At 39.5% G+C, this 27,603-nt stretch overlaps 2 protein-coding genes across 2 annotated transcripts; one reads left to right on the top strand and one right to left on the bottom strand.

Moving 5' to 3' along the window:
- Positions 1–433: 433 nt before the first annotated feature.
- Positions 434–26,929, bottom strand: rtf2 (replication termination factor 2). The gene is made up of 9 exons (XM_086293462.1): positions 26,744–26,929; positions 26,345–26,439; positions 26,050–26,143; positions 25,720–25,859; positions 24,235–24,313; positions 8,850–8,960; positions 8,719–8,770; positions 6,414–6,488; positions 434–1,595 (listed from the first exon to the last, which is right to left on the bottom strand). The coding sequence occupies exons 1-9, from the start codon at positions 26,810–26,812 to the stop codon at positions 1,399–1,401; spliced, it is 912 nt and encodes a 303-aa protein (XP_086149588.1). The 5' UTR covers positions 26,813–26,929; the 3' UTR covers positions 434–1,398.
- On the top strand, positions 11,582–24,752 carry gcnt7 (glucosaminyl (N-acetyl) transferase family member 7). The gene is made up of 5 exons (XM_086293461.1): positions 11,582–11,844; positions 15,014–15,317; positions 15,498–16,239; positions 16,822–16,917; positions 20,920–24,752. The coding sequence occupies exons 2-5, from the start codon at positions 15,111–15,113 to the stop codon at positions 21,165–21,167; spliced, it is 1,293 nt and encodes a 430-aa protein (XP_086149587.1). The 5' UTR covers positions 11,582–11,844; positions 15,014–15,110; the 3' UTR covers positions 21,168–24,752.
- Positions 26,930–27,603: the final 674 nt, after the last annotated feature.

The raw sequence follows: 27,603 nt of genomic DNA, 5'->3' as shown, positions 1-27,603 counted from the left end.
GTGTCTGTCTCCCGAATCCAAACTGGAAGCTGGTTCCACAGAAGAGGGGCCTGAAAACTGAAGGCTCTGCCTCCCATTCTACTTTTAAATACTCTAGGAACAACAAGTAGGCCTGCAGTGCGAGAGCGAAGTGGATTTATGCTGAGTCAGTTTTTTCAGTTGCTTCCTGGTTGTCTCATTACTGTGAGATACAAGCCCTAATTACAAAAATGTGACACTGTCCACATTATCACTGCAGGGAGACTTGTTGTTGCGTAAGAGTTTTTTTATAGCTTGTGTTAGGTGTGATGTTTCCCTTCAAGTGCACAACAGGGATTTGGTTTTGCTTTTGTGATCTTGGATAATTAATGCTCTGTTATGCACTTAGTAACATGTTACAGAAGAGAGAACACAAAGATGTAATATAATCTGCACCATAAAAACAACACTAAAATACTGTGAACAGAAATTTATTGTGGTATTGCTTGATACAAAAAAAAAGCAAAAAGTAAGAACAAAGCCTTTTTTTAGTTCTTTGTAAATGTTGTAAATGTACTGACTGTCTATACAAGCACATTTAACCTCAATATGAATTCATTTGGAGACAATAATACAATGTAACTTTGTATTTTAAAGGTCTTCCATTAAAGTCCAGACAAAAATGCACAAAAACAAAAAAAGCATTAGTTATAGAGTATATTTCCCCAATCGCATTAAAGCTGTTGGTCTCTGGCTGTGGTGGTTATTTTGCAAATCAGAGGAGTCAAATACACCAAATGCTTTAGTTTTTCCCCCGTTTCAAAGAACAATTGAGAAATAACTAATTAAAAGAACAAAAGTGAGTGAAAGTCACCTGCTACACCTGTTAAAAAAAAAAAAAAGCCAAAATAAATAGCTACCAGGCACATACAACTAGATTTTGTGAGGAAGGAAAATCTGGAGATACTAATTACTGAGGATCTGCCTTTTCAAATGCAGGGCAGTTTGTCTTTTTTCATTTTTCTTATCATAACTAAGGACTAAAATAAATGCAGCAATCCTGTGAGCACATTAAAATGCTATTTTCTGCCCATTAGGGGGAAGCAGAGTGCCACTGATAATACAGTCATCCTAGTATTAATTCCTCAACCACCTGTGACTGACAACAAAGAGGTTGTGAGGGAATCCATGGGGAGGAATTAAGTTACAAAGTACACACTCAGAACCACTTAGGGAGCCGCAACTAAATGTTCACAACATGTAAACACTGAGCTACTGGGAACTGGAGAGAGAAATTGGGAATTAGCCTGCATATCGCTGTCAATATCTGAGGTCATGTAGGGTTGGTGTGTGTGCTTGGTATGCACAGCAAGATTTATTTTAATATGTTAATATTTCTGGGAAGATCTAGAAACTGTGATCTATGCACTTTAGTAGTTATTAGAAGTGATAAGGGGTGTGGGTGACCCAGTTGGATGTCTGATCTTTAGTGCGCTTGGCAGAACTGTGGGTTGTGAACAAAGACTTAAAAGCCTCTGACTTTTCGTTCATATCCTGGATGGACCTCTTTGTAGCAGAGGCTGATGAAGACTTGGTCGCTTTAGACGAGCTGGAAGATCCAGAGGGTCCAGCCACAGCTGAGTAGTAGGATGAAAGAGACAAAAAAAAGGCATCTTTAAAAATAAGGACTTGTTCCTCCCACAGGTTGATCATACCCATTGGATGTTAATTTAACTACAATAGTCTAAGGAGCTTGGAAAGAGTCTGGACTTCTTTAGGTTTAGTCGAAGATGTTTCACCTCTCATCCAAAAAGCTTCTTCAGTTCTAAGGGCAATTGGTGGAGAGTCCCAGATTTTAAGACATGTGGAGAGTCCCCAAGAGGGTCACGGACCCCCTATTGATCCTCTACCTAATCACACAAGCCAAGGTGTGAAAAAACAAATGCAACAATACTGTCATCCCTTATGTAGCAGGTTTATCAGAGCAACTCAGGAGAGTTTTCTCAAAGCACAACATCCCAGTGTACTTCAGACCCAGCCACACACTCAGACAAAAACTGGTTCATCCCAAAGACAAAACTCCTACACACAAACTAGAGCTGGGCGATATGAGATTTTTTCATATCACGATATGTTTTTTTCATTTCAGGCGATAACGATATCTATCACGATATAAGCCAAATAACTATATTTGTAAGATTTAAATGTGCCGTTGCTCACAAGTAAAATGTGAAATAATCAGCAGCTTGTTTTTAAATATTTATTTCCCATAATAAGTTCAACAGGGTAGATGTACTTAAGGAACATGAGACTTTTTCAGATAAATAAAGGCAAATATTGCAAACTACACAAAAGGCAGCCGCTAAAGCGTTTAAGTTTCAAAATAGAACAAATGAAACAGACTAAATTGTCAATTCCACTTAGAAACAAAATATTAATTCTAAAAATAAATCTTAGTTTGTTTTACAGAAGAACAGACAAAACTGACTAACTTTTGTCAATATCAAATAAACTGAGAACTAAAAGGAAATTCTCAATCTCTCCTTGTTGTATAGCTGAGCTTTTCAAACAGTTTTAACAGTTACTTTAGTCTGACAAAAGCCAAATGACGAATTAGCGCTTCCAGTCAGAGACTAAGGCTACGTCCACACGTACACGGGTATTTTTGAAAACTGAGATTTTCCGTTTTCGTTTTAAAAAATAATCCCGTCCACACATAAAGGCAGAAATGAAGGAAAACGCTGCTATGAACATGCCAAAGCAGCAGGTGGCGCTAGATTCCTAACCGTGCAGAAATGTTGGCCAATCAGAAGTCTAGAAGCCTTGGTGGGAAAAAGTAAACAAAGCTGGGGCATAGAAGCAGAACCGAGTCGTATGTGTGGAGGGACAGTAACTGTGTGTATATGTAAGCATTTAAACACTGCAGAGAGTAGAATTAACAGTATTGTAGAAATTCATTTCACCGAAACAATAACGTGGCGCGCAGTGTGACGCATGCACCAGTTTATTGTATTTCCAGACTTGCTTTCGGCACAATTTACAGTGAACGCTACTCTGTTTTTTGTCAGACTTGAAATAGCCGAAATACCTTCAAACTACGGAACTTCTATGGCTCTTCCGTTCGACAATCTCTCCGGCGTTGGAACCATCATCTGTTTTCTCTTCGGTCACGCTCGGTTGATTTTTCTAGTCGGCACACTCATTTCCTCCATTATGCGCTGGCTCCATTACCCGCTGGCTGCTTCCCAAACAAACACACGTGCGGCTTGGCACTTGCGCTGTACGTAACAAGTCACGCGACGTGACGCTGCGGCTGTGATTGGTTCGGCTCTGCGCTACTGAATTTGGATTGGCTGACCTTTTTTTTTTTTTTTTTTTTTTAAGAGGACAAGAGCGGCGAGGTCTATCGCGATAGCTTAATTTCTCTATCGAGTAAAAGTTATATCGCGATACATATCGTTATCGTTCTATCGCCCAGCTCTAACACAAACTTAACAACGTAGTGTATGCTGTACAGGGAACCGGGAATGCTCAGACCTCTACACTGGAGAAACCAAACAGCCAGTTCATAAACGCATGGCACAACATAGAAGAGCCACCTCCATGGGACAAGACTCGGCTGTCCACCTGCATCTAAAGGACAAAGGTCACTCTTTCGAGGATGCCAATGTTCACAGAGAAGACAGATGGTTTGAAAGAGGTGTGAAAGAAGCCATTTATGTCCACTGTGAGTGACCATCCTTGAACAGAAGCGGTGGCTTACGACACCAGCTGTCTGCCATCTATAATCCAGTTTTGAGATCCCTTCCTAGACGCCTTAACGCCCACTCACATCCTGGGAGATTTGACCTCAGTAAATCACATGACAGGGTGGGGCTAGGCTTCACAATAGGTTCATCCAAAACCTTGGCTGATTGGGACCCACACCCGTTTCCACACCTTGGCTCGTGTGATTAGGTAGAGGATCAATAGGGGGTCCATGACCCTCTTGGGGACACTCCCATAGGGTTTAAAATCTGGGACTCTCCACTAATTGCTCTTAGAACTGAAGAAGCTTCTCGGATGAGAGGTGAAATGTCTTCAAGGAAACTTAAAGAAGTCCAGTCGCTTTTCTTTCCAAGCCCCTTAAACTACGATGACCTGGATGACTGAGAACAATTCATAGACATTTTAACTACAGTAGAATTTTACTTTAATTGGACATCAGTGGTAAAACACTGAACATTAGACTGAACATGGATCATTAACCTCCTGAGCCCTAGAAGAAAAAATGTGTGATAGATCCGTTTAGATAATTTAAGTATTGTTTCAAAGAAAAATAACTGTGGAAGTGGAGTCAAATTTAGAGCAGTCAAGAAATGCGGTGGACAAGAGCCAGACATTAGAGCACGAAGGTGAAATTTCAGACAGAGTGAAAAGTTCATACCAGCTTTTGAGGAGCCTGGCAAAATGATAACATCCATCGCCCATTATGGACAAAAAGAATTGTGTATGCTAAGGCTCTGAAGTTGTAGGTAGTTACTGGTTTCTCAACTGTTATGCAGGACATCGAACTGTGAAGGTAATCACACTTCATGGCAGCCTTATTGCATTCTGTATTCACTTTCCAGAGTGCTTTATTCTGCTCCCACTTAGCTGTGACGTTAAGATCATTATTACTTAGACTGCCCAATGTTGATGAAGCTCTCTCAACTTAATGAATTGCCTTTAATTAGGAACCAGTAAATTCAGATTTTAAGCTATCTTTACAAGCGGTGACAACAGATAAACTGAACAATGTTTCAGTTCCAATGCCACCTTCAGAAATGACCATTTCCCTCTTGTTTGTGTGGTGATTTTTTCTGTTACACACAACCACCAGACAATGGTTTCCTGTTTTCATGTTACCTGTTAGGTTTTGTATTGTTGATTGTCATTTATGCTTAGAAATATTTAACCATATATGCTTAGAGGTGTATAATCAATTGTGTAGTGATAGGATGTGTGATCTTTAGCAGGCTGCAAAGGCTTGGTGTGCATTCCAGAGTGGAATGCACACCTACATCCTGGGAGCATGGGAAGAGGTCGTACCTTGTTTTATTGTCTTATGGTAGGATAAACGTGGCTATATCTGTTTTAGGCTAAGTGCCTTTTGTTTAGATGAACTGTTGGACTTCCAGACCAGCAGGTTTAGGGAAGTCATTTATGGGGTCACACTCTGACCCCCCCCCCCACACACACACACACACACACAAACACACAGACACAGGCAAGGTACTTTTTGTTTGTATGTAGACGTCATATGTTAATGAACCTATGCATATTCATGTAACCTCAATAAAAGAGCAGTGTTACGGGGGAGCGGACGAGAGCAACTGGGGTCAAGCGAAGGAACGGCGTTTGTCCGGTTCTCTCCCGTGCACGAGAAACATGAAGAACTTTGCCTACTTCGTGTCTTGCTTGCTGTGTAATTATATTGTCTTTAACGTTCCAGCGAATAGGTTCAAGCTACAAACCTATCATTACCTATAGAATTTTCAACCCAATTTCAGTATGTAACCCAAATTGAAATGATAAAGATAGCAGATGTAGAGTTTAATAATATATATGCTGAAAGTGCATTAATTACATGACTTGACAAAATAAGAGAAGAAATCAAAATCTTAGCTGGTGGAAGTGTGATTGTGTGAATTCAACTGAATAGGTTTTTATTTCCCCTTCTAGATATTAAAATGCCTAAAAAATTGAGAGCCCTACATTAAACAGCTCCTATTATGGATGGTAGGTACAGTCACACCACCCCTTCGTAAGCTCCTTTAAAGATGATGATCCTCTGAGCTTCCACCTTCCTACTCTGATGTCTGGCCTTTGTCCACCTCATCCCCTGACAGCAGTAACACTGACTCCTCTTCCATAGTTCTGAGTAAATTATCTTTCTGCTTCATCCTGCCTTCTGCTACCAGAAGTATGGACTGGTTGAAAATGTAAGTAGTAAGTCCTGCTGTTCAATACAAAGGACAGTGAATACAATTTTTGTTTTGGAAGGGATAAACTTATTGTACATTTCTGAAATCAAAGTCAAAGTTAAGACTCTCAAATTGAAGAAACAATCTGAGTGTAAGCAATAGAATCATAATGTATGCCAATCTGTGGAAGCGGCAATTTCCATCATTTTGAAAAGAAAGTGCTCTGCAACCTCCACAAATGTGGCATTAATAAAAAGCCCATCATGTCCCCTTGACAGTATAGTAGGAGTCGTATAGATAGCATAAATGGTGCTTAATGTAGCAGTCTCAGTCAGAGGACAAAAATTCATTGCTGGGTCTTAGAAGGTTAATAAAAAGAGGCTGAATGAATTACATACAGAAAACCACATTCATGTTTTTAAAACAGTTGGCTTCAAGAGATTTGTGAAGACAATGCAATGTCAATAGACTATTTGTCTGTACGTAAATGATCCAAGTATTGTTATTTACCTGACTGGCTGCTGTCACCACCATTTTGTTGCAAGCTTGTTCCTGCTATATCATTGGGAGGAGACACTGTGCCGTCTGTGTGGAAAGCAATCAGGCAAGACAGAGGATAAATGGTTAAAAGCACTAATACTTATGTAGCGCTTTTTAACTGAGCACTAAATGTGCTTTCTTCCTACAACCCTCATTCACCCAATCACACACACATTCATAACAAGCACTTTTTTCTATACCTTGTCAAACATTCATCCACAAAAATATTCCAATGTATGCTTTAAGACATGCACTGACTGGAGTGCCCGGCAAATTGATCCACAGACCAAGTAAACGACTGTTCTACCCCCTGGGCCATGTTTTCCCGAGACTGTGTAAGTTGAGTGGACTTATACTGTTCAGTGAATAAATAATAAATGACAGATTTAGTGGTATTTTCATAAACTATTTATTTACCACATCAATGGCAGGGCAAATATTTTTTCTAACATGGCAACCTTTAAAAAGTGAAAGGAGACAGAAAGACAGGTGAGAAAGAATAAAACTTAATTGACTTTTTGATGGCATTTTACACACAGTACTGGTACAGTATCTAGAAAGTGTGGGAAAATACTGGCATCATATACAGTACTTTCCTCTGAAGAAATTATGATGGGACCCAGAAAAAAAACCATTCCTATGTACAATAATGGATTTCTATACAGTTTACATCAAATTAAAACTTTGGTTGTAAGATTCAGATTATTTTTTCAAATTATTTAATAAAAGCTAGACATTTTAAATGAGAATAAGAAAGAAACGTATTTCTTTGTGCCCCCTTTCCCTGTTAATGCCCTACCTGGCCCCCTGGCAAGACTTTGCTAGACCCGCCCCTGCACAGTTACCAGCTGTCAGCAACGTAGAAAAGGATCCTGGTGTTAGTTGTCTCTCAGAAACAGTTCATAACTTCCTCTCAACTCATTCATGTCACCTAAAAGGTAAACCTGCTTCTCCATCAGCTGTTCAGCTCTGATGATTCAGTAAGGACATCTCCTGGTTTCATCTTCATGTTTCCCTCTCACCACATATCCAAACCGATATCATGACCAACAGCTTTTACAGCTGTGGCTCCAGCAAACATCAGCTGATACTAGAAAGTAATATTAAGTAAATTCTAACAACAACTTATCAACCTTAAGTGCTGCTGCTGTTGTTTAGCAGCCTCCTCCTGCCTCACCTTTCCAAGTGGTGGAGACCAGCCACTTGCTAATGTTACTGAATCTGTGGAAGCTCCGCCATAGCCACCACCAAGCAGTTGAGTTATTTTTACACATCTGCCAGCATCTGGCCAATCCACCACCTTTCATTGTTGATACCGTTACGTAAAGAAAAAAACCTCCAAAAAAACCAAAACATCTGCCCATAAAAACAAAAAATCCCCCCCCCCCCCCCCCACCGGGCAAATGCCCGGTACGCCCGATGGCCAGTCCAGCTATGCATTGGAGTGTTAATCTGAGTAAAAACAAATCGAATTCTGGGGTTTCTCAGTTAGTCTTGTTTGTGAGTTGAGAGCGTTGTGCTATTATTGAAAACAGGAAACCACAGCAATGTTCTCTGTTGGCACACAACACTGACACCTTCAATTTAGACTAATTAACATCAGGTTAGACTGCAGATCTACAGAATCTGGTTCAGTGTGACTATTTTTGCATTTCTTGGCTCATTTATGAGAGTAAGAAAAACAACTGGAAATAGTAAGACACATTCACAATTATAGGAAATGTATAATATAGGAAAGTTTTTACATTTTGATTTACAATTGTAAAACTGTGGGAATATTCCCCCCCCCCTTTTTTTTTCTTTCCTTGCAAAAAGGTGAAAGACAGTCAACAAGGCTGATATTGGCCAATATTACTTATTTCTATGACTAATCTTTTACAGTTACACTTAATCCTGTGTTATTGGAAATGTGTCAGGATCTAAGTTTGCACAGGAATTATGAAAAACACTGTATGTCAGTAAAATATGACAAAACCAGCCTGATACATTACCGCAAAACCAGAATAAGATAAAGTAATAATGTCCATCATTGATGTACAAAGTATTAGCAGCATTAGCTTGGCCACACACTATATATTACATTTATATGTATCTTAACTTCTCAGTATTTTCAGTGTGAGTTAAAAGTTTGAATAACCCAGCTAGTACACTACAGCACATTCAAAATATTATCCAAATGAAGAAGAAAATTTTCTGGCCTTTTGCTAGTTCGTTGGCCTTGTTCATGCAAATGCTGAACACATATGATGACTTACTTACTAGGCTTCACACAAACCTTTTGATTCTGATGTTGACACCGTTTCAGTTGCTTTACTCTTCTTTGATTTCTGAAAATCAAAGAATATTTGTTTCAGGGTTTTGTAGTTGTGAAGACAGATTCTATCAAAAAGCAGAGAAGTCACACACCTTAGTTTTAGCTTTGGCCCGCTTCTCTTCCATCTTCTCCCTCAGCTTGTCCACCTCCTCCTTGTTGCCATTGAGCACAACAATATCTTCATCTTTAAATGGATCTCCACACTATAACACAAACATTATATTCCAGATAAGGGACTCTTAAAGGGATTTAGAAAAGGCAAACATGTTTTGCAACAAGTGTAAAGGCAGAAGACATTCACCATATAGTGTTATTTCTGCTAATGCACTGTTATCCAGCACAACTGTTTTAAAATTAAATATGAGGTAGGACTTTCACATATATCATCTGAAATCATGAAGCAATGAGCAAGTTCTGTGTCAACCTCTGTTTACCATTTAGTACCTAAAAAGGGAACTACTTCAACAACCCCCAACAAAGCAAGATGTTTTGCAGAATCTGCACATAAACCTCCTCTCTTTCTCAAGGTGGAAACAACAGACCTGTTTTACTATTTGAGGAAACAACACACCCTTCAGCAGAGCAAGCTATGAAGGATGGTGCTGTGTAATCCTAAAGTAAAGTAAACACTCAACCAAGCATCACTAGCTGCACTCTATATAGAGCAAGTCTTGGATGGAAAATACTGGTGTGGAAAAGCAGGACTTTAAGTGGTTGGTTAAAAAACGTGACCCAAGATACAACATCCAATGTAGAAAATATTTTTTTCATTTTTATTGAAAAAGGAATAAAAGTTTTTAACTAAAATACTATGCAGGCTCCGAACGAGTAAAAAAGTGACGTTTTTTTAGTTATAGGTAAACTAAAGTGCTAAGGAGTTACGTTAAACCTTTACTTGAAATTTCCAGGGAAACACGACTAGCTTATTTTACTGTTAATTGTGTTATTATTGTGTATAATTCTCTATTACTAGTATTGTGTATAATGCTGTTGCTAGCGCCTCCTTTCAATAGATTCACACTTTGAATGAGGTAAACTGTTATCAGTGACAGTAGCTTCTTGGCCAAGGAGGATTAAAAAAGTGCCCTTCAATTACTTACACTTTTAAAAGCTGCCGCCTGCTAGCATTGATAAAACATTGTCTGGTTGTATATGCATTATAAATTTTGTGGCAAAACAGGAAGTAACAAAACTGAAAGTTGATTGTAATTAACATCATTTAAGGTATTTTGAAATATACATATTTGGCCGTCAGGCTAGTTTAAAATGATTTTCTCTGAAAAAGTGACTGCTTTCAGTTTCACTTCGTATAAGTACATGTAGTCCAATCCATCTTGCAAATCAGTTTTGTTTTGTTTTTTTAACTTTCTCAATGGACGTTCATAAAATGTTGCTCGTTTGCATCTTTTGCAGGAATTTGCAGTAAAACTTTTTTTTAATATGCCTTTTGCTTTTTCCATGAGCCATTAATATCCAAACATACCTAGAACTCAACACTAACTAACAAAACTATTAGATCAACCCACAGATAATTTCTTTGTCGGGACACGTCCCTTTTCCATTTTATTTGCATGCTGCCTGCCTATGACTGGCTAAACTCTGTGAAGCATGAGAGGGGAAAAAAACAAAACAAAATGCCACAAACGTGTCAGTCAGACACGCACACATCGATGAAATGACTAAGACAAAGAAATGTTATTGTTATTCTATGTTATTATTTCAACAGTTTGACACTTGAAATTTTCACAACACAATAAACCATTCTGTCACACCAAATCAAAAGTTTAATATTTGCTCCAGATCCAAATTAAAATGTAATTTGTTTTATTGTTGCTGTTGTTTTCATCGTTCCTTTGGTTTCAGAAGTAGCACTTGAGTTATGATTTCATTTATCCACAACAGTTTGTAAGTTTGCTAATAGAAATACAGGATAATACTGGTTAACGATAACCCTGTATGAAACAAACTGGCTTACATATTTGTGAAAGTCTTGCGATTAAAAAGAAAAAGAAAAAGGCTTAGGTTTTTGTGTCTCTAAACATATAAACGGGATGAATGCTTTTAATAGGAAAACACACACCGATATTCAAAAACAAATATTAAACCCCTGAGTAACAAGTAGGGGATCCATTGTGTGGTTGTAATGCAGGCTCACTGGGTGTGAACCGTGGCCATGTGCTCTGTTCAACACAACAGAGATAATCTCGGGAGCTGACCAAGCAGCAAATAAACTCTGTGGACCGCTATGAAGTCTGTCACTCTGCTGTTACCATCACCAAAAATGACACAACCTAGCATGAAGTCAGTTAGTAAACAAGTCAACCAAAATCTTTTTTTTTTTTGTAACTGCAAGAGGCAACAAGATTGTGAACAAGAGACGAGTCACACTGCACAGTGTGCATAAACATGCACACCATTAACAGGGCAGATAAACTGGAGCTGATCTTATCTGAGAGGAAAAAAGAAAGAAGAAACTTGAGGTAATGAGATTCGAAGACGAGCAAAAAACAAGAATACTGATGCAATACACAAGTGAGCAGGAGAGAGAGAGAGAGAGAGATAGCAAGAAAGAGTGTGTGTGTGTGTGTGTGTGTGTGTGTGTGTGTGTGTGTGTGTGTGTGTGTGTGTGTGTGTGTGTGTGTGTGTGTGTGTGTGTGTGTGTGTGTGAAATGTGTGAATATGACTCCTTATGTCAGGTGTGTGATTGGGTGTTCATGCTAGTAACCAGGGAGGGCCGGACTTGTCTCATGGGGCTGTGGGAGGAGAGACATAATCAGCTGCAAACACAACAAGAGAATACTCCACACAATTACAAACCACTGTGGCTCACTCACAACGCAACATCAAGCTCTGAGAAAGCAACCTCCTGACGAGAACACAAGAAAGCAATTCAATTTAGCTTGACACTACCGCTACTGCTGCTGCTGCTGATGGCACCAAAGGAACGGACTCTTCACTGCAGGACTTCAAATGAATTATAGCAACATAACTCGCAGGAGCAATTTAGGTCATTAAGACCCAAACAGGTGCTGATGTACAAAAGTTGACCTCTTCACTATAAGGAGTATAGATTGACCTGCATCAAAGGTAGGTCACTAAGCTTGTCATTTCTTTGTCTTTCTTTCTTTACATATTCTGCTGTTTATTTCTGTTGCCTCTGACCAAAGCAGCAATGTGATAAATGATTGCACGAAAACAAAATATAGTCGAACATGCTGATCTAAATATGATCTCAAATTTTCATTGCAAGGAATGTATAAACAAATATTTTAAGAAACCAAAGGGTTTTTTTTTATCTACCCAAACTCATAACCAACAACCAGCAAGCTATTCCTTGTTTCTACATATGAACTGTTCTTTCTATTAGTCGCAATATGAGAAGGATAGGAATCTCAGCAGATCAGAAACATACACATTTCCATGGCAGCCTCCCTGCTGATATCTTTATCTTCAGTGATATTCTCAAGAACAGGCTTGAGTGAGGATGTTTACTGTGAAAGAGAACAGTGTTCAGACATGTCTAAAGCTTCTCTGCCCTCCAAAGGATACTTGGGTATAATTTTTTTTTTTTTTAATAAACAAAATAAAAAATAAAAGTTGTACTTTTTTCCAATTAAACTCAGGTTTACTTACAAAGGACCTAACAGTATTTGGGAGAAAACACCAAAATTTAAAAAATTCCCTGTAAGCAAGCAGTTTGTGGGGAGTGTAGAACTCTCTTTTAACAGAAAGAAACAGCTAGCAAAAACTGGCTCCGGGGGGCAGTAATCTGCCATATCCAGTTGGGGGTGTCGGGATATGCTCGGTGCATCACAGCACACCGATTTAGTCCCTAAAAAGGAGCTACTTCAAACCTCCTCCAAAAAAGTGTTTTCGGAGACGTCTGTTACCCAACAGCTCGGTTCAAGGCTCATTAGAGCCGGTGAGAACACCGGACTCCCGGCAAATTGTTTTCAAACCCACCGCCGTCTTTCGCTACTCAGGTTAAACATGGTATATAAGTCACTTAGATAACTTAAAAATGTTATTGTTTGGCTTTTTTCAGTATTTTATTTGTTCCCAAGTAAATTGGTTTGGCTGAGATTAAAATTATAGTTTTACACAGATGAATAAACATCAAGCAGACAACTGATTATCAGAAGTGCGAGATGCTCGAGAATATACTCCTGTTATATTTTAGATAGCAAGGAGCAGACGGCCGAGTTTATTCAACTTTACCGAGACAATCTGCAAATTTCATTAAAAGTTTAATAAACTATCATCTTGTCTTTATTTTTAGTTAGCACATACCTTAAACACTTAAAGCTGTAAGCTGGTGCAATAAGCTGTAAGTTTTACGTCCAATGGACGCACAATCTGATTAGTTGACTAATCGCAAAAATAATCGTTGACCAGTCGACTATCAAAATAATCGTTTGTGGCAGCCCTAGTGCTGTGAAGGAAAGAGTGCTGTCAAGGATGACACCAAGACTCTTGACCTGAGAGTCCATTGATAACTCTGTTGTCAGAGTTATCAATGGATAATGAAAGACTTCTGGTTGGAACTTTAGTCAGTTTTGATTTGGTGCCTATTAGAATAAATTCTGTTTGATTGCCATTAAGTTTAAAAAAGTTGTGAGTAAACCAAACCTTGATGTCACTTAAACAATCAGAAATAGTTGTGGGTAGGAGAGTACCTGTGGGTTTGGAAGATAAGTAGAGCTGGGTGTCATCTGCATAGCAGTGAAATTGCATGTTATACTTCTTCAAAATATCACCTAGGAGTAGGAGATAGATAATACAAAGTAAAGGACCCAGGACAGAGCCTTGAGGTCACCAGAATTAACTGGAGTAGATAGTGATCTGTGAGTGAGTACTTGAACAAACTGTGAGGAGCCAGAGAGATAAAAAGAAGACGTTTAGAAGAATCTGATATTAATGGATTACAATACTCCACCTGAAAGAAAGCAGCGACACATATTTGCTTAATGCACGTTGAACGACATATCCAGTTCAAAAATGACTCTCAGGTTCCTCACAATGTTACTGGAGGCTAACGTAATGCCAATCAAGAGTTTGCGTTCTGGTTAGACATCATGTTTCAGAGATTAGGGACAAATATAATAACTTTAGTGTTGTGTCTAAAACATGCCTGTCCTTTAACTCAGCGGTCCCCAACCCCCGGGCCTCGGACCGGTATCGGTCCGTGAGTCGTTTGGTACCGGGCCGCGAGAGTTGAGGACCGTTTTCAGGGTTTTTATCAGTTTTCAGCGTTATTTTGTTATCATTTTTATCGTTAACTCGGTTGTCCCGGGTCTTTTCACGTGCGTTATGAATAAATCTTTTTTTTTTTTTCGGTACCGGTACTAGTTTTATTTTGTTGTATTTATCCGCGACACCTTAAAGGCCGGTCTGTGAAAATATTGTCGGGCATAAACCGGTCCGTGGCGTAAAAAAGGTTGGGGACCGCTGCTTTAACTAATTAATTTGTGTAATCCAGCTTCAGAGGTTACTATAGCTTGGTATCATCTGTGTTGTAATGAAAATGTATGCAAAATTGTCTAATAACAAGGGAAGGGAAGCATCTATAATGTAAACAGAATTGGTCCCAGCACAGAACCCTCTGTAACTCAATAACAAACTTGTCATGTGAGAAGACAACTCCCTATTTGCATGCACACATTGGAATCCATCAAATAAGTCATGATTAAAATCAATGCAAACCATTTCCTTTAACACAAAAGCATATATGAGTCTCTGTAGCAAAATACTGTGGCCAATGAATGTGACACTGAGATTTAATAGGATAGCCTGTTGTTCAAGTAAAGTAATTGTTCACTACAGAGGTTTCAGTACTATGATGAATTCTGAAACTATACTCAACGTCCCGCAAATAAACCGCTCCTCTGCAAGTGATCAGTTAAACGTTTTACAAGTACTCTTTCAAGAACCAAATCATCTTCTTCCCTTTGCCGCGTTGAAAATATACAACAAGATGAAAACAAGTTATCCGCAATTGAACTGCTTTGCATTATCATAAAAAATACATCTAACATAGTGATCGATATCAATTACCTTTGCCATGCTTTTGTAATATTATCATATACAGAACAGCAAGTAATTCACTTCCTGTGTTGCAAGCTGTGGTTCTAGAAAACACATCCCATAGACATTGCAGAAGCACTAAAGCAGCAGCAGTTAATGTGCCAAATATTACAAGCTAGCTTCATCAATTAGGTCCAACCTAAATACTTAACCCTATTTTATATTCCTCAAGGATCCAGGATCCTTCTGCAAATAATCCAACTGGATGTCTCCACTGCAGAAGCTTTAACTGTGGTGGTACTGGCAGACTACAGAGAAACAGGGCTATTATGCGCCAGCTTGAAGGGACAAAATGCAGCTTCCTCGTGTGCCTCGGGATAAGTATTATTATCTTTTCCTTCATTTATTTGAGGACTAGGACGCCACCTGAGTTAAAGCCTCCCCCATCTTCAAGTTGCAAACCTTTCTCAACTGTGTGTAAAACTTTTTTGCCAGGCATGAAGAAAGGAGTAAATTGGTACAGCTGTGACTGCCAGGTATGTATTTTCCCCCCACCCTTTCTTTACTTCTGAGAAATAAAAAGCACAAATATTCTAGATGAAATTTTCATTTGATCTAACAACCAGTTAGGAGCATTAGCACAGTCACATTGACATTCCTATTTAAAAATGAGTTTCAACAGTAACAGTCGCAATATATGCTTTTTTGGTCTACAGGTGGAAAGCTACATTCTAAACAGCCACCTGCCGTGCTCAAACTTGAAAAGAGATTTACACTTTATAACAAAACCTCTAAGTCGTGCAGAGGAGGCTTACCCTTTAGCTTTCATTGTGACTATTCATAAAGAGCTGGAGCTTTTTGTCCGCCTCTTGAGGGCAATTTACATGCCACAAAATGTGTACTGCATTCACGTGGATGCTAAGGCTCCACGGGAGTATCGGGAGGCTGTACAGAAGCTAGTCAGCTGCTTTCCAAATACATTCCTCTCCAGTCACAGTGAAACTGTGACCTATGCTGGTTTTTCTCGTTTGCAAGCAGATCTGAATTGCATGAAGGATCTAGCGAAATCCAAGACAGACTGGAAGAAGGTGGTGAATCTGTGTGGACAAGACTTCCCTGTTAAGAGTAACCTGGAACTGGTACAGTACATGCAGAGCCAACAATGGAGGGATAAAAACATGACACCTGGGGTCAAACAGCCGATGTCTATGATGTACAGAACGCAACGCCAGTACAAGGAGATTGTGGGGTCACATGTAGCTCCGAAAGGGCTAGGCCTGAGGAAAAGGCCTCCTCCACACAATCTGCAATTATATTTTGGAACAGCCTACTATGTTCTTACAAGACCTTTCGTGGACTTTGTTCTGAAAAGCCCAATAGCGCATGACTTCTTGGATTGGTCCAGGGACACATTCAGTCCAGATGAACACTACTGGGTGACGCTCAACCATATCAAAGGTAAAATGGCGGTTTTAAACAGGTGCACAGACACAAAACTCCACGCTTGTTTAACAGCTAGCACAAAACTATTAAACATGTACTAATGTGAGTATGATGTGATATAAACAAAAGATGATATGAAACAAGGTTCTAGGTTCAAATTTCCTTATTAACTGGAGCCTTCTGTGTCTGTATGTATGTGGGCTTTAAATACTTCAGTTCCTTCTCATAGTTCAGGAGACTGAATGGGTTTCTGTCTATGTAGGTTATACTTTTCTTTTTCATTTTTGTCAGCTAGAATAGACTCCAGCCTGCCTGTGACCATTTGTTATCCTTATACATTTTATTTCATTACCCCCTGGTAAAAATGAAAACTTATCAGGAATTATAACAAGTTTAACTTTTGCAACTTTGATCAATGTCTCTACTTTTAATTGCTTACAGACTGCGAATGCTACCTCTTCCTTTAGCTTTTCTTTGAGATGTATCGAGAACTGACTCTCAAACAGCAGATGAAGGAGGCCTGAGCAGGGCTAGTTAAACCTTGACAATTCAATTAGGTCATATAATTACCAATTTTGTCTGATTACATGTTTTAAGAAGCTCCAGGCAGTCGCATTGATGGAGGCTGGGAAGGAGCTATCCGGGCAATCAAATGGCGGGATCAAGAAGGAAGTGCACACAGTGGTTGCAAAGGTATAGTCATATATGTCAATAAAGACCGGATTAGTTACTCTCCCAGAGATTAAATTCTACCAATATTTCCTAATTATTTAAATTATAAAAATGTGGTAAAAATGAGGTATTTAGTTTTGTAATCCAACAATAAATTATTAATCCCACATAAATCCTTGTGAGCAAGTCACATGTACATCCATAAATAGACACACACACAGATAGATATATATATAAAACACCCAGCACGCCCCTGCGGGCGGTTTATCCTTCAAGCTCGGGTCCTCTACCAGAGGCCTGGGAGCTTGAGGGTCCTGCGCAGTATCTTAGCTGTTCCCAGGACTGCGCTCTTCTGGACAGAGATCTCCGATGTTGTTCCCGGGATCTGCTGGAGCCACTCGCCTAGCTTGGGAGTCACCGCACCTAGTGCTCCGATTACCACGGGGACCACCGTTACCTTCACCCTCCACATCCTCTCGAGCTCTTCTCTGAGCCCTTGGTATTTCTCCAGCTTCTCGTGTTCCTTCTTCCTGATATTGCTGTCATTGGGAACCGCTACATCGATCACTACGGCCGTCTTCTTCTGTTTGTCTACCACCACTATGTCCGGTTGGTTAGCCACCACCATTTTGTCCGTCTGTATCTGGAAGTCCCACAGGATCTTAGCTCGGTCATTCTCCACCACCCTTGGGGGCATCTCCCATTTTGACCTCGGGACTTCTAGGTTATACTCGGCACAGATGTTCCTGTACACTATGCCGGCCACTTGGTTATGGCGTTCCATGTATGCCTTGCCTGCTAGCATCTTGCACCCTGCTGTTATGTGCTGGATAGTCTCTGGGGCATCTTTACACAGCCTGCACCTGGGGTCTTGCCTGGTGTGATAGACCCCAGCCTCTATGGATCTTGTACTCAGAGCTTGTTCTTGTGCTGCCATGATTAGTGCCTCTGTGCTGTCTTTCAGTCCAGCTTTGTCCAGCCACTGGTAGGATTTCTGGATATCAGCCACCTCCTCTATCTGCCGGTGGTACATACCGTGCAGGGGCCTGTCCTTCCATGATGGTTCCTCGTCTCCCTCCTCTTTCTTGGGTTTCTGCTGCCTGAGGTATTCACTGAGCACTCGGTCAGTTGGGGCCATCTTCCCAATGTATTCTTGGATGTTCCTTGTCTCATCCTGGACTGTGGTGCTGACACTCACCAGTCCCCGGCCCCCTTCCTTCCGCTTAGCGTACAGCCTCAGGGTGCTGGACTTGGGGTGAAACCCTCCATGCATGGTCAGGAGCTTTCTTGTCTTTATGTCAGTGGCTTCTATCTCCTCCTTTGGCCAGCTTATTACCCCAGCAGGGTACCTGATCACGGGCAGGGCGTATGTGTTGATGGCCCGGATCTTGTTCTTACCATTCAGCTGACTCCTCAGGACTTGCCTGACCCTCTGCAGGTACTTGGTGGTTGCAGCCTTTCTAGCGGCCTCTTCATGGTTCCCATTTGCCTGCGGGATCCCCAGGTACTTGTAACTGTCCTCTATGTCTGCAATGTTGCCTTCTGGTAGTTCAATCCCCTCAGTTCTGACTACCTTCCCTCTCTTTGTTACCATCCGACTACACTTCTCCAGTCCGAACGACATTCCAATGTCATTGCTGTATAGCCTGGTAGTGTGGATCAGTGAATCGATGTCTCGTTCATTCTTGGCATACAGCTTGATGTCATCCATGTACAGGAGGTGGCTGACAACTGCTCCGTTCCGTAGTCGGTATCCGTAGCCAGTCTTGTTAATGATCTCACTGAGGGGGTTCAGGCCTATGCAGAACAGCAGTGGGGACAGAGCATCTCCTTGGTAGATCCCGCACTTGATGGTAACTTGTGCTATGGGCTTGGAGTTGGCCTCTAGTGTTGTACGCCACATCCCCATTGAGTTCCTGATGAAGGCTCTTAGGGTCCCATTGATCTTGTACAATTCTAGGCATTCCAGTATCCAGCTGTGGGGCATTGAGTCATAGGCCTTCTTGTAATCAATCCAGGCAGTGCACAGGTTGGTCAGTCTGGTCTTGCAGTCTCGGCTGATTGTTCTGTCTACCAGTAGCTGGTGTTTTGCACCTCTGGTATTCTTGCCAATTCCTTTCTGTGTCCCGCTCATGTATTGACCCATGTGCCTGTTCATCTTAGCCGATATGATGCCTGACAGGAGCTTCCATGTAGTACTGAGGCAGGTTATTGGTCGGTAGTTGGAGGGGACCGGTCCCTTCTTGGGGTCCTTGGGGATCAGGACCGTCCGGCCTTCAGTTAGCCATTCCGGGTGTCTCTCGTTAACTAGCAGCTGGTTCATTTGTGCTGCCAGACGCTCGTGGAGTGCAGTCAGCTTCTTCAGCCAGTAGGCGTGAACCATGTCGGGCCCTGGTGCTGTCCAACTCTTCATACTGGAGACCCTTTCTTGGATATCTGCCACTGTGATGGTTACTGGACCCTGTTCAGGGAGGTCGCTGTGGTCTGCCCTCAGATCCTCTAGCCACTGAGCATTGCCGTTATGGGTTGCATCCTTCTCCCATATGCTCTTCCAGTATTGCTCCGTCTCCAGCCTTGGTGGTGCTGTTCTCTTATTGTTCCCTTGCCACTGAGAGTACACCTTTGCTGGTTCTGTGGAGAACAGCTGGTTTATTCTCCTGCCTTCTATCTCTCTGGTGTACCTCCTCAAGCGGCTGGCCAAGGCTGTGAGTCTTTGCTTGGCAGTTTCCAAGGCCTCAGGTATGGACAACTTGCTGTATTTCCTAGGCACCTTATTTGTCGCACCTTTCTGCAACTCCGTTAGTTGGCTAACCTCCCTCCGTGCTACTTTGATCTTGCCCTCTAGCCTCCTTCTCCATGGAGGGTACTGCCCCTTGTGGCTGTTCAACTTGTAGCCAAGCATCTCACTGATCACTGCTGCCGTATTGTAGATCAGCTTGTTAGTGTCGGTAATCGTGGTTGTAGGTATTGCCCGTAGTGCTGCATTAACATCATCTAGCAGACCTTCTGAGGGTACTTCACGTAATCTTGGTAACCGGCTACGGGGGATCCAGGTTTCAAGCTTGGCCATGATCCTATTTTTCAGGTCAGTTCCTCTCGCACTCAACGATCCTTCTCCTATCGCACTTGGGGCTATGTACCCAATCTCGGGTGGGGGTGATGATATCTCCCCCCTGACCTGGCGTCCTGACTCCTCCTTGCCGTAGCATTTGTGTTGTACCTCGTCAATCTCTAGCTGTGAGAGCAGTCCCTTCTTTCGAATGTTGGAACACTGAGCTACTAGTTGTTTCGCCGTCATTGTGGATGTTGGGTATCGAAGAATCCATAGGTCCCTCATCCTATTCATGTAGCCCCTTCCGCCGGGGTTACTTGCGTAGTAGCATTCCAACAACGCCCTGTTTTCGTCCCTTGCCCACCGATGCCTTCTTGTTCCAGTAGCCCACTTTTCGTCAGGGTGCCCTGGTTCCTCAACACCTGACGCGGACCTTGTTGATCCGGGCGACGTCCGAGCCGGCATGCCTTCATATTTATCTGTATATATATATATATATATATATATATATATATATATATATATATATATATATATATATATATATATATATATATATATATATATATATATATATATATACACACACACACACACACACACATATATATACATATATATATACACACACGTGTATATACGTGTGTATGTGTGTGTGTGTATATATGTGTGTGTGTATATATATGTGTGTGTGTATATATGTGTGTGTGTGTGTATATGTGTGTGTGTGTGTATATGTGTGTGTACATGTGTGTGTACATATGTGCATATATATATGCGTGTACGTACATATGTACGTACGTACATACATACATACATATATATATATGGCATACTCTCCACTAGCTTTACGTCAAAGGTTAAATAAGCTTGCGTACATATATTTATTTATATAATGGAAACTCGTAATACAAGGAACGAATTTTGGCATAATGCTAAAAAAAAATCATGTCCAAGCTGCTGTTTTCCAGGGCATTACATACGAGACATCTGTATCTACGGAGTGGAAGACCTACCATGGATCATCAGCATGGACAGCATGTTTGCCAATAAGTTTGAGAGTAATACCTTTCCTGAGGCACTAGACTGTTTGGAGCAGTGGCACAGAAACAAGGTTATCAACCAGGCTACTGTTCCCATAGAACCGTCATGGCTACTGGCCATACACAGCAACTACAGCAACAGCAGCAGCTACTTTAACAGCAGTGCTGGAGAATGAAATCACTACAAACATGCAGTCTATATCTAGTTGAGCTTATTTGCACTTGTCTTGTGTTGTTATGTCATAATGTGAGCATAGGAAAGCAAAACCAAGGAAGACAAAATGCATTCAATATGCATTTCAAGACCATGTGTGTATACTAATATATTTATCTATGAAACTTTATCAGTGCTGTCCTTTTTTCTAAATACAGAAATAAAATATGAAATAAATTCTGTCCATAAAGCAAAAATAATGACTAAAGCTTGGATGAAACGACACTACCAAAGAAATGTTATTCAGTATGACATTCAGTTTGAAAAACACAACTGCTGATAAAGGTGTTGACCCTTTCTCCTATTTAAGAAGTAACAGGTGTAAACAAATAAAAGCAATTGTGATAACGAGTCCTAACTTTCACATGATCTTGCGCATGCTGTCAGTGTGTCTGAACAATACCCGAGTAAACAGTGTTTTGCCTTTTTAAAAAGGTTTCTTTTATATAGGCTACAGAATTTTCTAGTAAGTCAAGCTGGACTAAAGACATTTGGTTATGTGAATGGCATTTTTACATTTTTACTGGCAGATCAACTTATGCAATGACTCCTTGCAAAAAAATTTTTTTTAAAAAAAAACAACAAAATTTCTTAAAAAGGACAAAAAGTGTGTTCGGTAAACAGCAGCATGCAAGTAGAGTTCAAATATGAACCCACAAAAGAAAAAGAAAAAAGAGAGATAAATGCTGGCTTAGATAAAGATTCAGTCTTTATCCAATGACACACACTCTGAACTTGATTCTGACAGTTCAGCCTTAGATAACAATTTTATGATGGGTACTGGATGCAAAGGGGGAAAAAAAGCCAAAATGGCTATCACTTTTTATAGAACCTGTCCAAAACTCAGCACAAACTGCTTATTGTCTTACATGGATATAACAAAGGGTGATGTTGCATTATCAGTTATTTTGTATGTTTTACTTTGACATTTAAGGTTAAGTGAACTGTACTTTACATTTCCTAAACTTAGCAGCAACTGGATAAAGAGTGGGTAAAGTCAGGCTAATCGTATTGGCTCCAGAAACTGTGCTGCCTTATAAGCCTATCTTATCAAAAATCACAGTATTCTAAGTCAGCTTCCCACAAGAAGCGCTGTAGCTTTTCTTATACTTTTAGATATTTTTGACAAAGTCAAACAACTGATCTGTCACTGTTCCAAAATACTTTTAATTAAACAGAAATAACAACACTGACCAGCTACCATCTGCTTTCTGTTACCTCAAAATAGCCTGTGCATGGGAAATTTCCACCATAGTTTTAATGCTCCTTACAACTACAAGGTCAGAACCCATAAAAGGCCTTAGGCCTACTTGATTCAAATTCCCGTGTGGCTTAAACTAGGGCAATCTCAGAAGCGACTTGAAGAAAGGAACAGTGCAGTTTAATCTGTCCAAAACACATCTACTCACATAAATGTTGTGATATGGCATGTTCTTTATGGTTTAGTATTATTTAAATTCAGAAAGAGGTCAGTAATATTGTAAACGCGCATTATATAAAGGCCATGTTCAACTAAAGTGATTAAACGTTAAACTTCCTCTGATCCTCAAATTAAAGTTCACATAGATTCTAGTGCAAATTGTGAATTCAGCAAAACAAAGGTCAAAACATGATGAAACCAAATTTCAAACATTTGCCTAATCACATATTCCTATAGAACAACAAAGTGGTTTGTAGTGGACTATAGGAGCACTTTAGTTACATTTACATTCTCTTCAGGCTTTATTTTCTTAACAATGCTGATATTGTGATAGTTTTTAAAAGTCAACATGCTATAATTTTTTTGTTTAAAAAAAGCAACCCAAAAACAATAAGTTATTTATCTGTGTGTATTCTACGAATGTAAAACATTGCCAGAGTTCACTTACATTTTTATTACTAGCCCTTAAATACCGAAAACAATGTGAACATGATGGTTTTTATTTCTATTTATGTCTTCTCATGGGAGCATTAAATCATTACACTTCAGTAATTTAACTTGCATTCTTATCTATCTGAGCAACCAGTTGTGCATCTGGAACAAAGCTAATACTAGAGGTGGGAATCACTATACATCCCACGATACGATATTATTGCAATTTTTTAAAATATTTTGCGATATTCAGATTCTGTACATAAAAGTAAACTTTATCAATATTCATTTTATCTAATATCAAAGTCTCACACTCAGTCTCTCTCTCATTTCAGTCAGTTGTATTGTTGACAAATTGAACGGTTTGTATTACAGTCTAGTCCAACTTAACTGAATGCAACCATCTGGTACAATTATAGCTATTCTGAACTATGCAATTTATGAAAACTATGCAGCCCCTTCAGCAACTGAAGAATTTGAAAGTAAATTAAAACAAAATATAATTTTACATTAAATAAAAAAGTTTTAAACTTAATTAAAATAAAACATGTCTTAAATTAAAATAAGTAAACTGTCATGTTTATTGCTGCCATAAAAAAAGTTAAACACATTTGGACAGTGAAGGAATGTCAGGATTCTTGCTCAGAAAAAGGATCAACATGCTCTGAAGTCAGAGCACAAAAACCTTTTTTGTAACAAAATATCGATTTCTGCTGTCCCTGTATCGATACATTATTAGCAAACAAAATATCACGATACTACACAGAATCGATTTTTCCCCCACCCCTAGCTAATACCAGACTGCTGCTATCTTATCTACATTTTTATCAAACCTGCCTATTTACAAATCATTAGCGTTGAAAATTTGCTGAGTGTGACTTAAACAAGGAGCATTAATGCCAAACACCCAAGGTCAATGATGGAGACTTTAGGTCCATCAAGTCTTTGAGTTCAACTATTGGTGGTTTTGTGTTTAAGGAGCATAAAAGCTACGTTATCATCTTGTTGCTGTTTAGCAGAAATGATGTCACAAATAGAGCTGGCTATGTTTGTTTTACATATTTTTAATGGCAGTAAAGATTAAAAGTGTCTTAAGAATTTTTTTAAAAAACTGTCAGAGTTGACAACCTACTGAGGCTAAATAACCTGGGAAAATAAATAAATGAATGTTGCCTACCTTGTGGCAGATTTCTGTCTTGACTTCCTTCAGGGCCCTGTCTGAAAAGACACAGCCACAAGTCTGGAGGTAACAGAACCTAAAAAACAGAGAAACACTTATATGAAATTGTTAAACAGTTTCCACCTGTATCGCTTTTAGGGCCATTCACCAAAAATAAATAAATAAATAAATAACAGACGCAGGGCTGGGAACTGTATTTCTTTCTAACTTTATGTGATCTAAAGTTAGGTCCATACGTTTTTGGGTTCTTGACACGTTGTAATTTTCCCTCTGTACACTACCGCCTTTCTTTTCCACAGCTGACAAGGTCCCACAACAGCATAACAGCAAAAGTAACCCACAGACGAGTTGTTTGTGACACTACCCCCTGGTGACAGGAAACAGCTACAACATGTAGACAAGTCTGTGCCATAGCATCTTGGAGCCCTTAGATTTTGTGAATGTTTTTGTTTCTTAACCATAAAGAATTTTGACCTTATTCACTTTAGTTTTCCTCTGTGGCCTTTCAGGCTTGATGGAGTTGCAGAGCAGACTAATGCTTTCTTCTTTTCAGTAATGTACCTGATTGAAGATTTGGCCACTCCCAAGGTTTTTGATTTCTCTCTGATAGGTTTGTTTTGTTTTGTTTTCTCAGCCAAATAACTGTTTTCTTCACTTGCATCAACATTTCTACCAAATGCATTTTGTTAAACTCCAGAATCAAAGATACAAATCTGTACTTCCATTACATTTTGATTATTTAACTTACGCTGTGTTCCAGACACCTCAGAAGTCAGAACTCAGGAGTGACATCACTCCTGAGTTGAGTATGATTCAGTCAGAGAAGACAGTAAAAACAGGATGTCTTATACCTTGCTTCTTAGTAAGATAGAACTATTCATCCATCATTAACAAAACAGAGCAATACTTGTTTTTCTTTGACTTAAAAACACTGCTGCAGCATGGTCATGGATCGAACCTTGTAAGTGCTGTGTGAATGGATTATTTAACAAATCACAAATACGAAACAATACCAGCACAGGTTAAAAGTTTTACACTTTTAATAACGTTTACGTTCAGTCCTGCCATCTTACAATTGTTAACTTGTGGTTGGCATGTCTACTTTGAATTTCTGAGTTGGAAATTTGAGTTGAGAGGGCGTTCCAGGTGAAAATTTCCACTGGGAACTTGAAAATTCTGATTTCCAACTTAATCGCAAATGCGGTATTAAAGTACGATGTGGTTATGTACAGAGGTAAAATAAAATAAAATAAAAAATAGAGAATTTTAAGAAATACAGAATTGTCCAGAAATTCACAAGTATATCAGAAGCAAGATAGACGAATGCCATCATATGTTTTGCAGTGAATTTCAAACATGTATTTAGTATATTAAAATTAACTTAGATACAGTGGCTTGCTCCTTAAAACAAAGAGAGAACATGAATCGTCAGTCTCATTTTTTCATTCTTAGGTTTAGTACCTCTTCACTCAGGTTGCTTACCGGTGTTTGCCATTCATCTCCAACCCAACTACAGGGCAAATAAACATGCCACAATGAATGTCTTCATATCTGTCTCCCTTTGTATTTCTTCTTTCTCCTTCCCATTCAGGGTTATCAGTCAAGTTCAGCTCCTTTATATCCTTCAGAGAAAGCAAATAGATAGATTTCCTGTTTGAAACCACGAATAAACACACAATCATGTGTCCAGAAACACATGGGCTGAAGACCTCCAACTGTGTAAATGGATAATGTAGCTCTGTATTTTATTAATTACAAAAACAAACAAATAAAAAAAACAAGTTAGATGTTCACACTTCGGTGTTAATATACCTTGATCCCACGGATGTGTGCTACAGCCTCAGCATTAGGTCTCTCAGCCGACTTATCCAGGAGATACTCAATGATAGCATCTTTGTTGTACAGTCTGAAAAATAACATGTGCCAGACCACCAGAACATAATGTGGTGTAATGAAAAGATGAAAAACTGTACAGTCTTAATTCATGTCTGATTTTTGTTATTTGTGAAACGGTGTTTATATCTTCGCGCTGTCACATCATCGAGCGATACCGTGTCCAAACATCAAATAATGCCCGAGTACAAAACAAGACAAAAAAATAACTCACCTTCCCAGTTCACAGGAGACGATGGGTCGTCTAAGTTTCTCTTGACTCAATGCACAGTACTTCCATTTGGCAGCCAATTCAGCATTTTTATCAACCTGTTCATGTAAGAAGACCGTGAGGAAAGAATACGCCATGTAGCTTCGTCTATAACACATCAAGATAATGTTAACTAGCGTTAAATTCTGAAAACTCACAGCAACTACATAACGTACATTAGAAACCACATTTAAAATACCGTAATATGTCTTTTTTATTCTCATGATGAAACCCCGAAACTTAACAATACTTAGTTTAGCCCATTAGCATTAGCAACTTGTTAGCGTTCGAAAAATATCGCCAACAGGGATATTTTCTATTTAAAAACGGAAGGGAAACTGAAGCCAAATCAAGCTAACACACCTTCTCGATTTTCTTGGGCCCTTTCACCAACTCGTGTCTTTTGGGAATCGTGCCACCATCACAACCCATCTTGAAAGCTCACTTCTAACTAGTTAGCTCAAACAGTCACTGTCACACACAAAAAAACCAAAATGCTACTCTCATCAGACAGGAAGTTCTCGGGTTGTAAACAAACAACGAGATCTCACTAAAGCTCGCGGGATGTGCGATGAATTCAAAGTCGCCCTCTAGTGGCTGAATGACTAGAAGTTCAAACGCTGCATGTGTATCTAATAGCTTCGGCCATGGTGTGGCAGCATCGTTCTAAATGTGAGTATATTTATCTAACTTGAAGCTAGAGGAATAGAAAGAAACTACATATTTTTATATTGACTTTTTTTTATATTTTGTTAAATGTTTTTGTTTATTTTTTTCACAGCTAGTTTATAATGACTTAATTTAGATCAACTTAAATCACATATTTATACTGTCTAGCATGTAAATACAGAATAAGAAGGTGATATCAGAATAAGCAAATTGTCACAAAACATATACTATGCAAAAATGCACATAACAAAATAATCAAAAACAATCCAAATGTATTTAGCAGTAACATTGATTTAACAACAAAAAGGTTGTATGGTTCCATGGCTTTTGCTAAACTATAGCGCTTTATGACCCCACAGTCAAGCACACAAACATAAAACAACTTCACACAGATCCCTCCACTCTTTCATTGTCCATCCATCCATCCACATTTTCAGTCAGCCATTAAACCCAGAACTAGTAAGTGACATTAGTCTGGCTTTCAGGCCTCTTGTCAGAGTGGTCTAAAGATGAAAGTTTCCTTGGAAGATAGTTCAGTGAGTGCTAATGAGATC

The sequence above is a fragment of the Aulonocara sp. 'chitande type north' Nkhata Bay genome, linkage group LG5, assembly GCF_057382095.1.
Source record: "Aulonocara sp. 'chitande type north' Nkhata Bay isolate Kocher_YH1m ecotype deep benthic linkage group LG5, A_spYH_male_GT1.1, whole genome shotgun sequence".
NCBI classification, from domain to species: Eukaryota; Metazoa; Chordata; class Actinopteri; order Cichliformes; family Cichlidae; genus Aulonocara; species Aulonocara sp. 'chitande type north' Nkhata Bay.
Note: the sequence above shows the minus strand (reverse complement) of the source record. Positions and strands in the feature narration are given on the sequence as shown.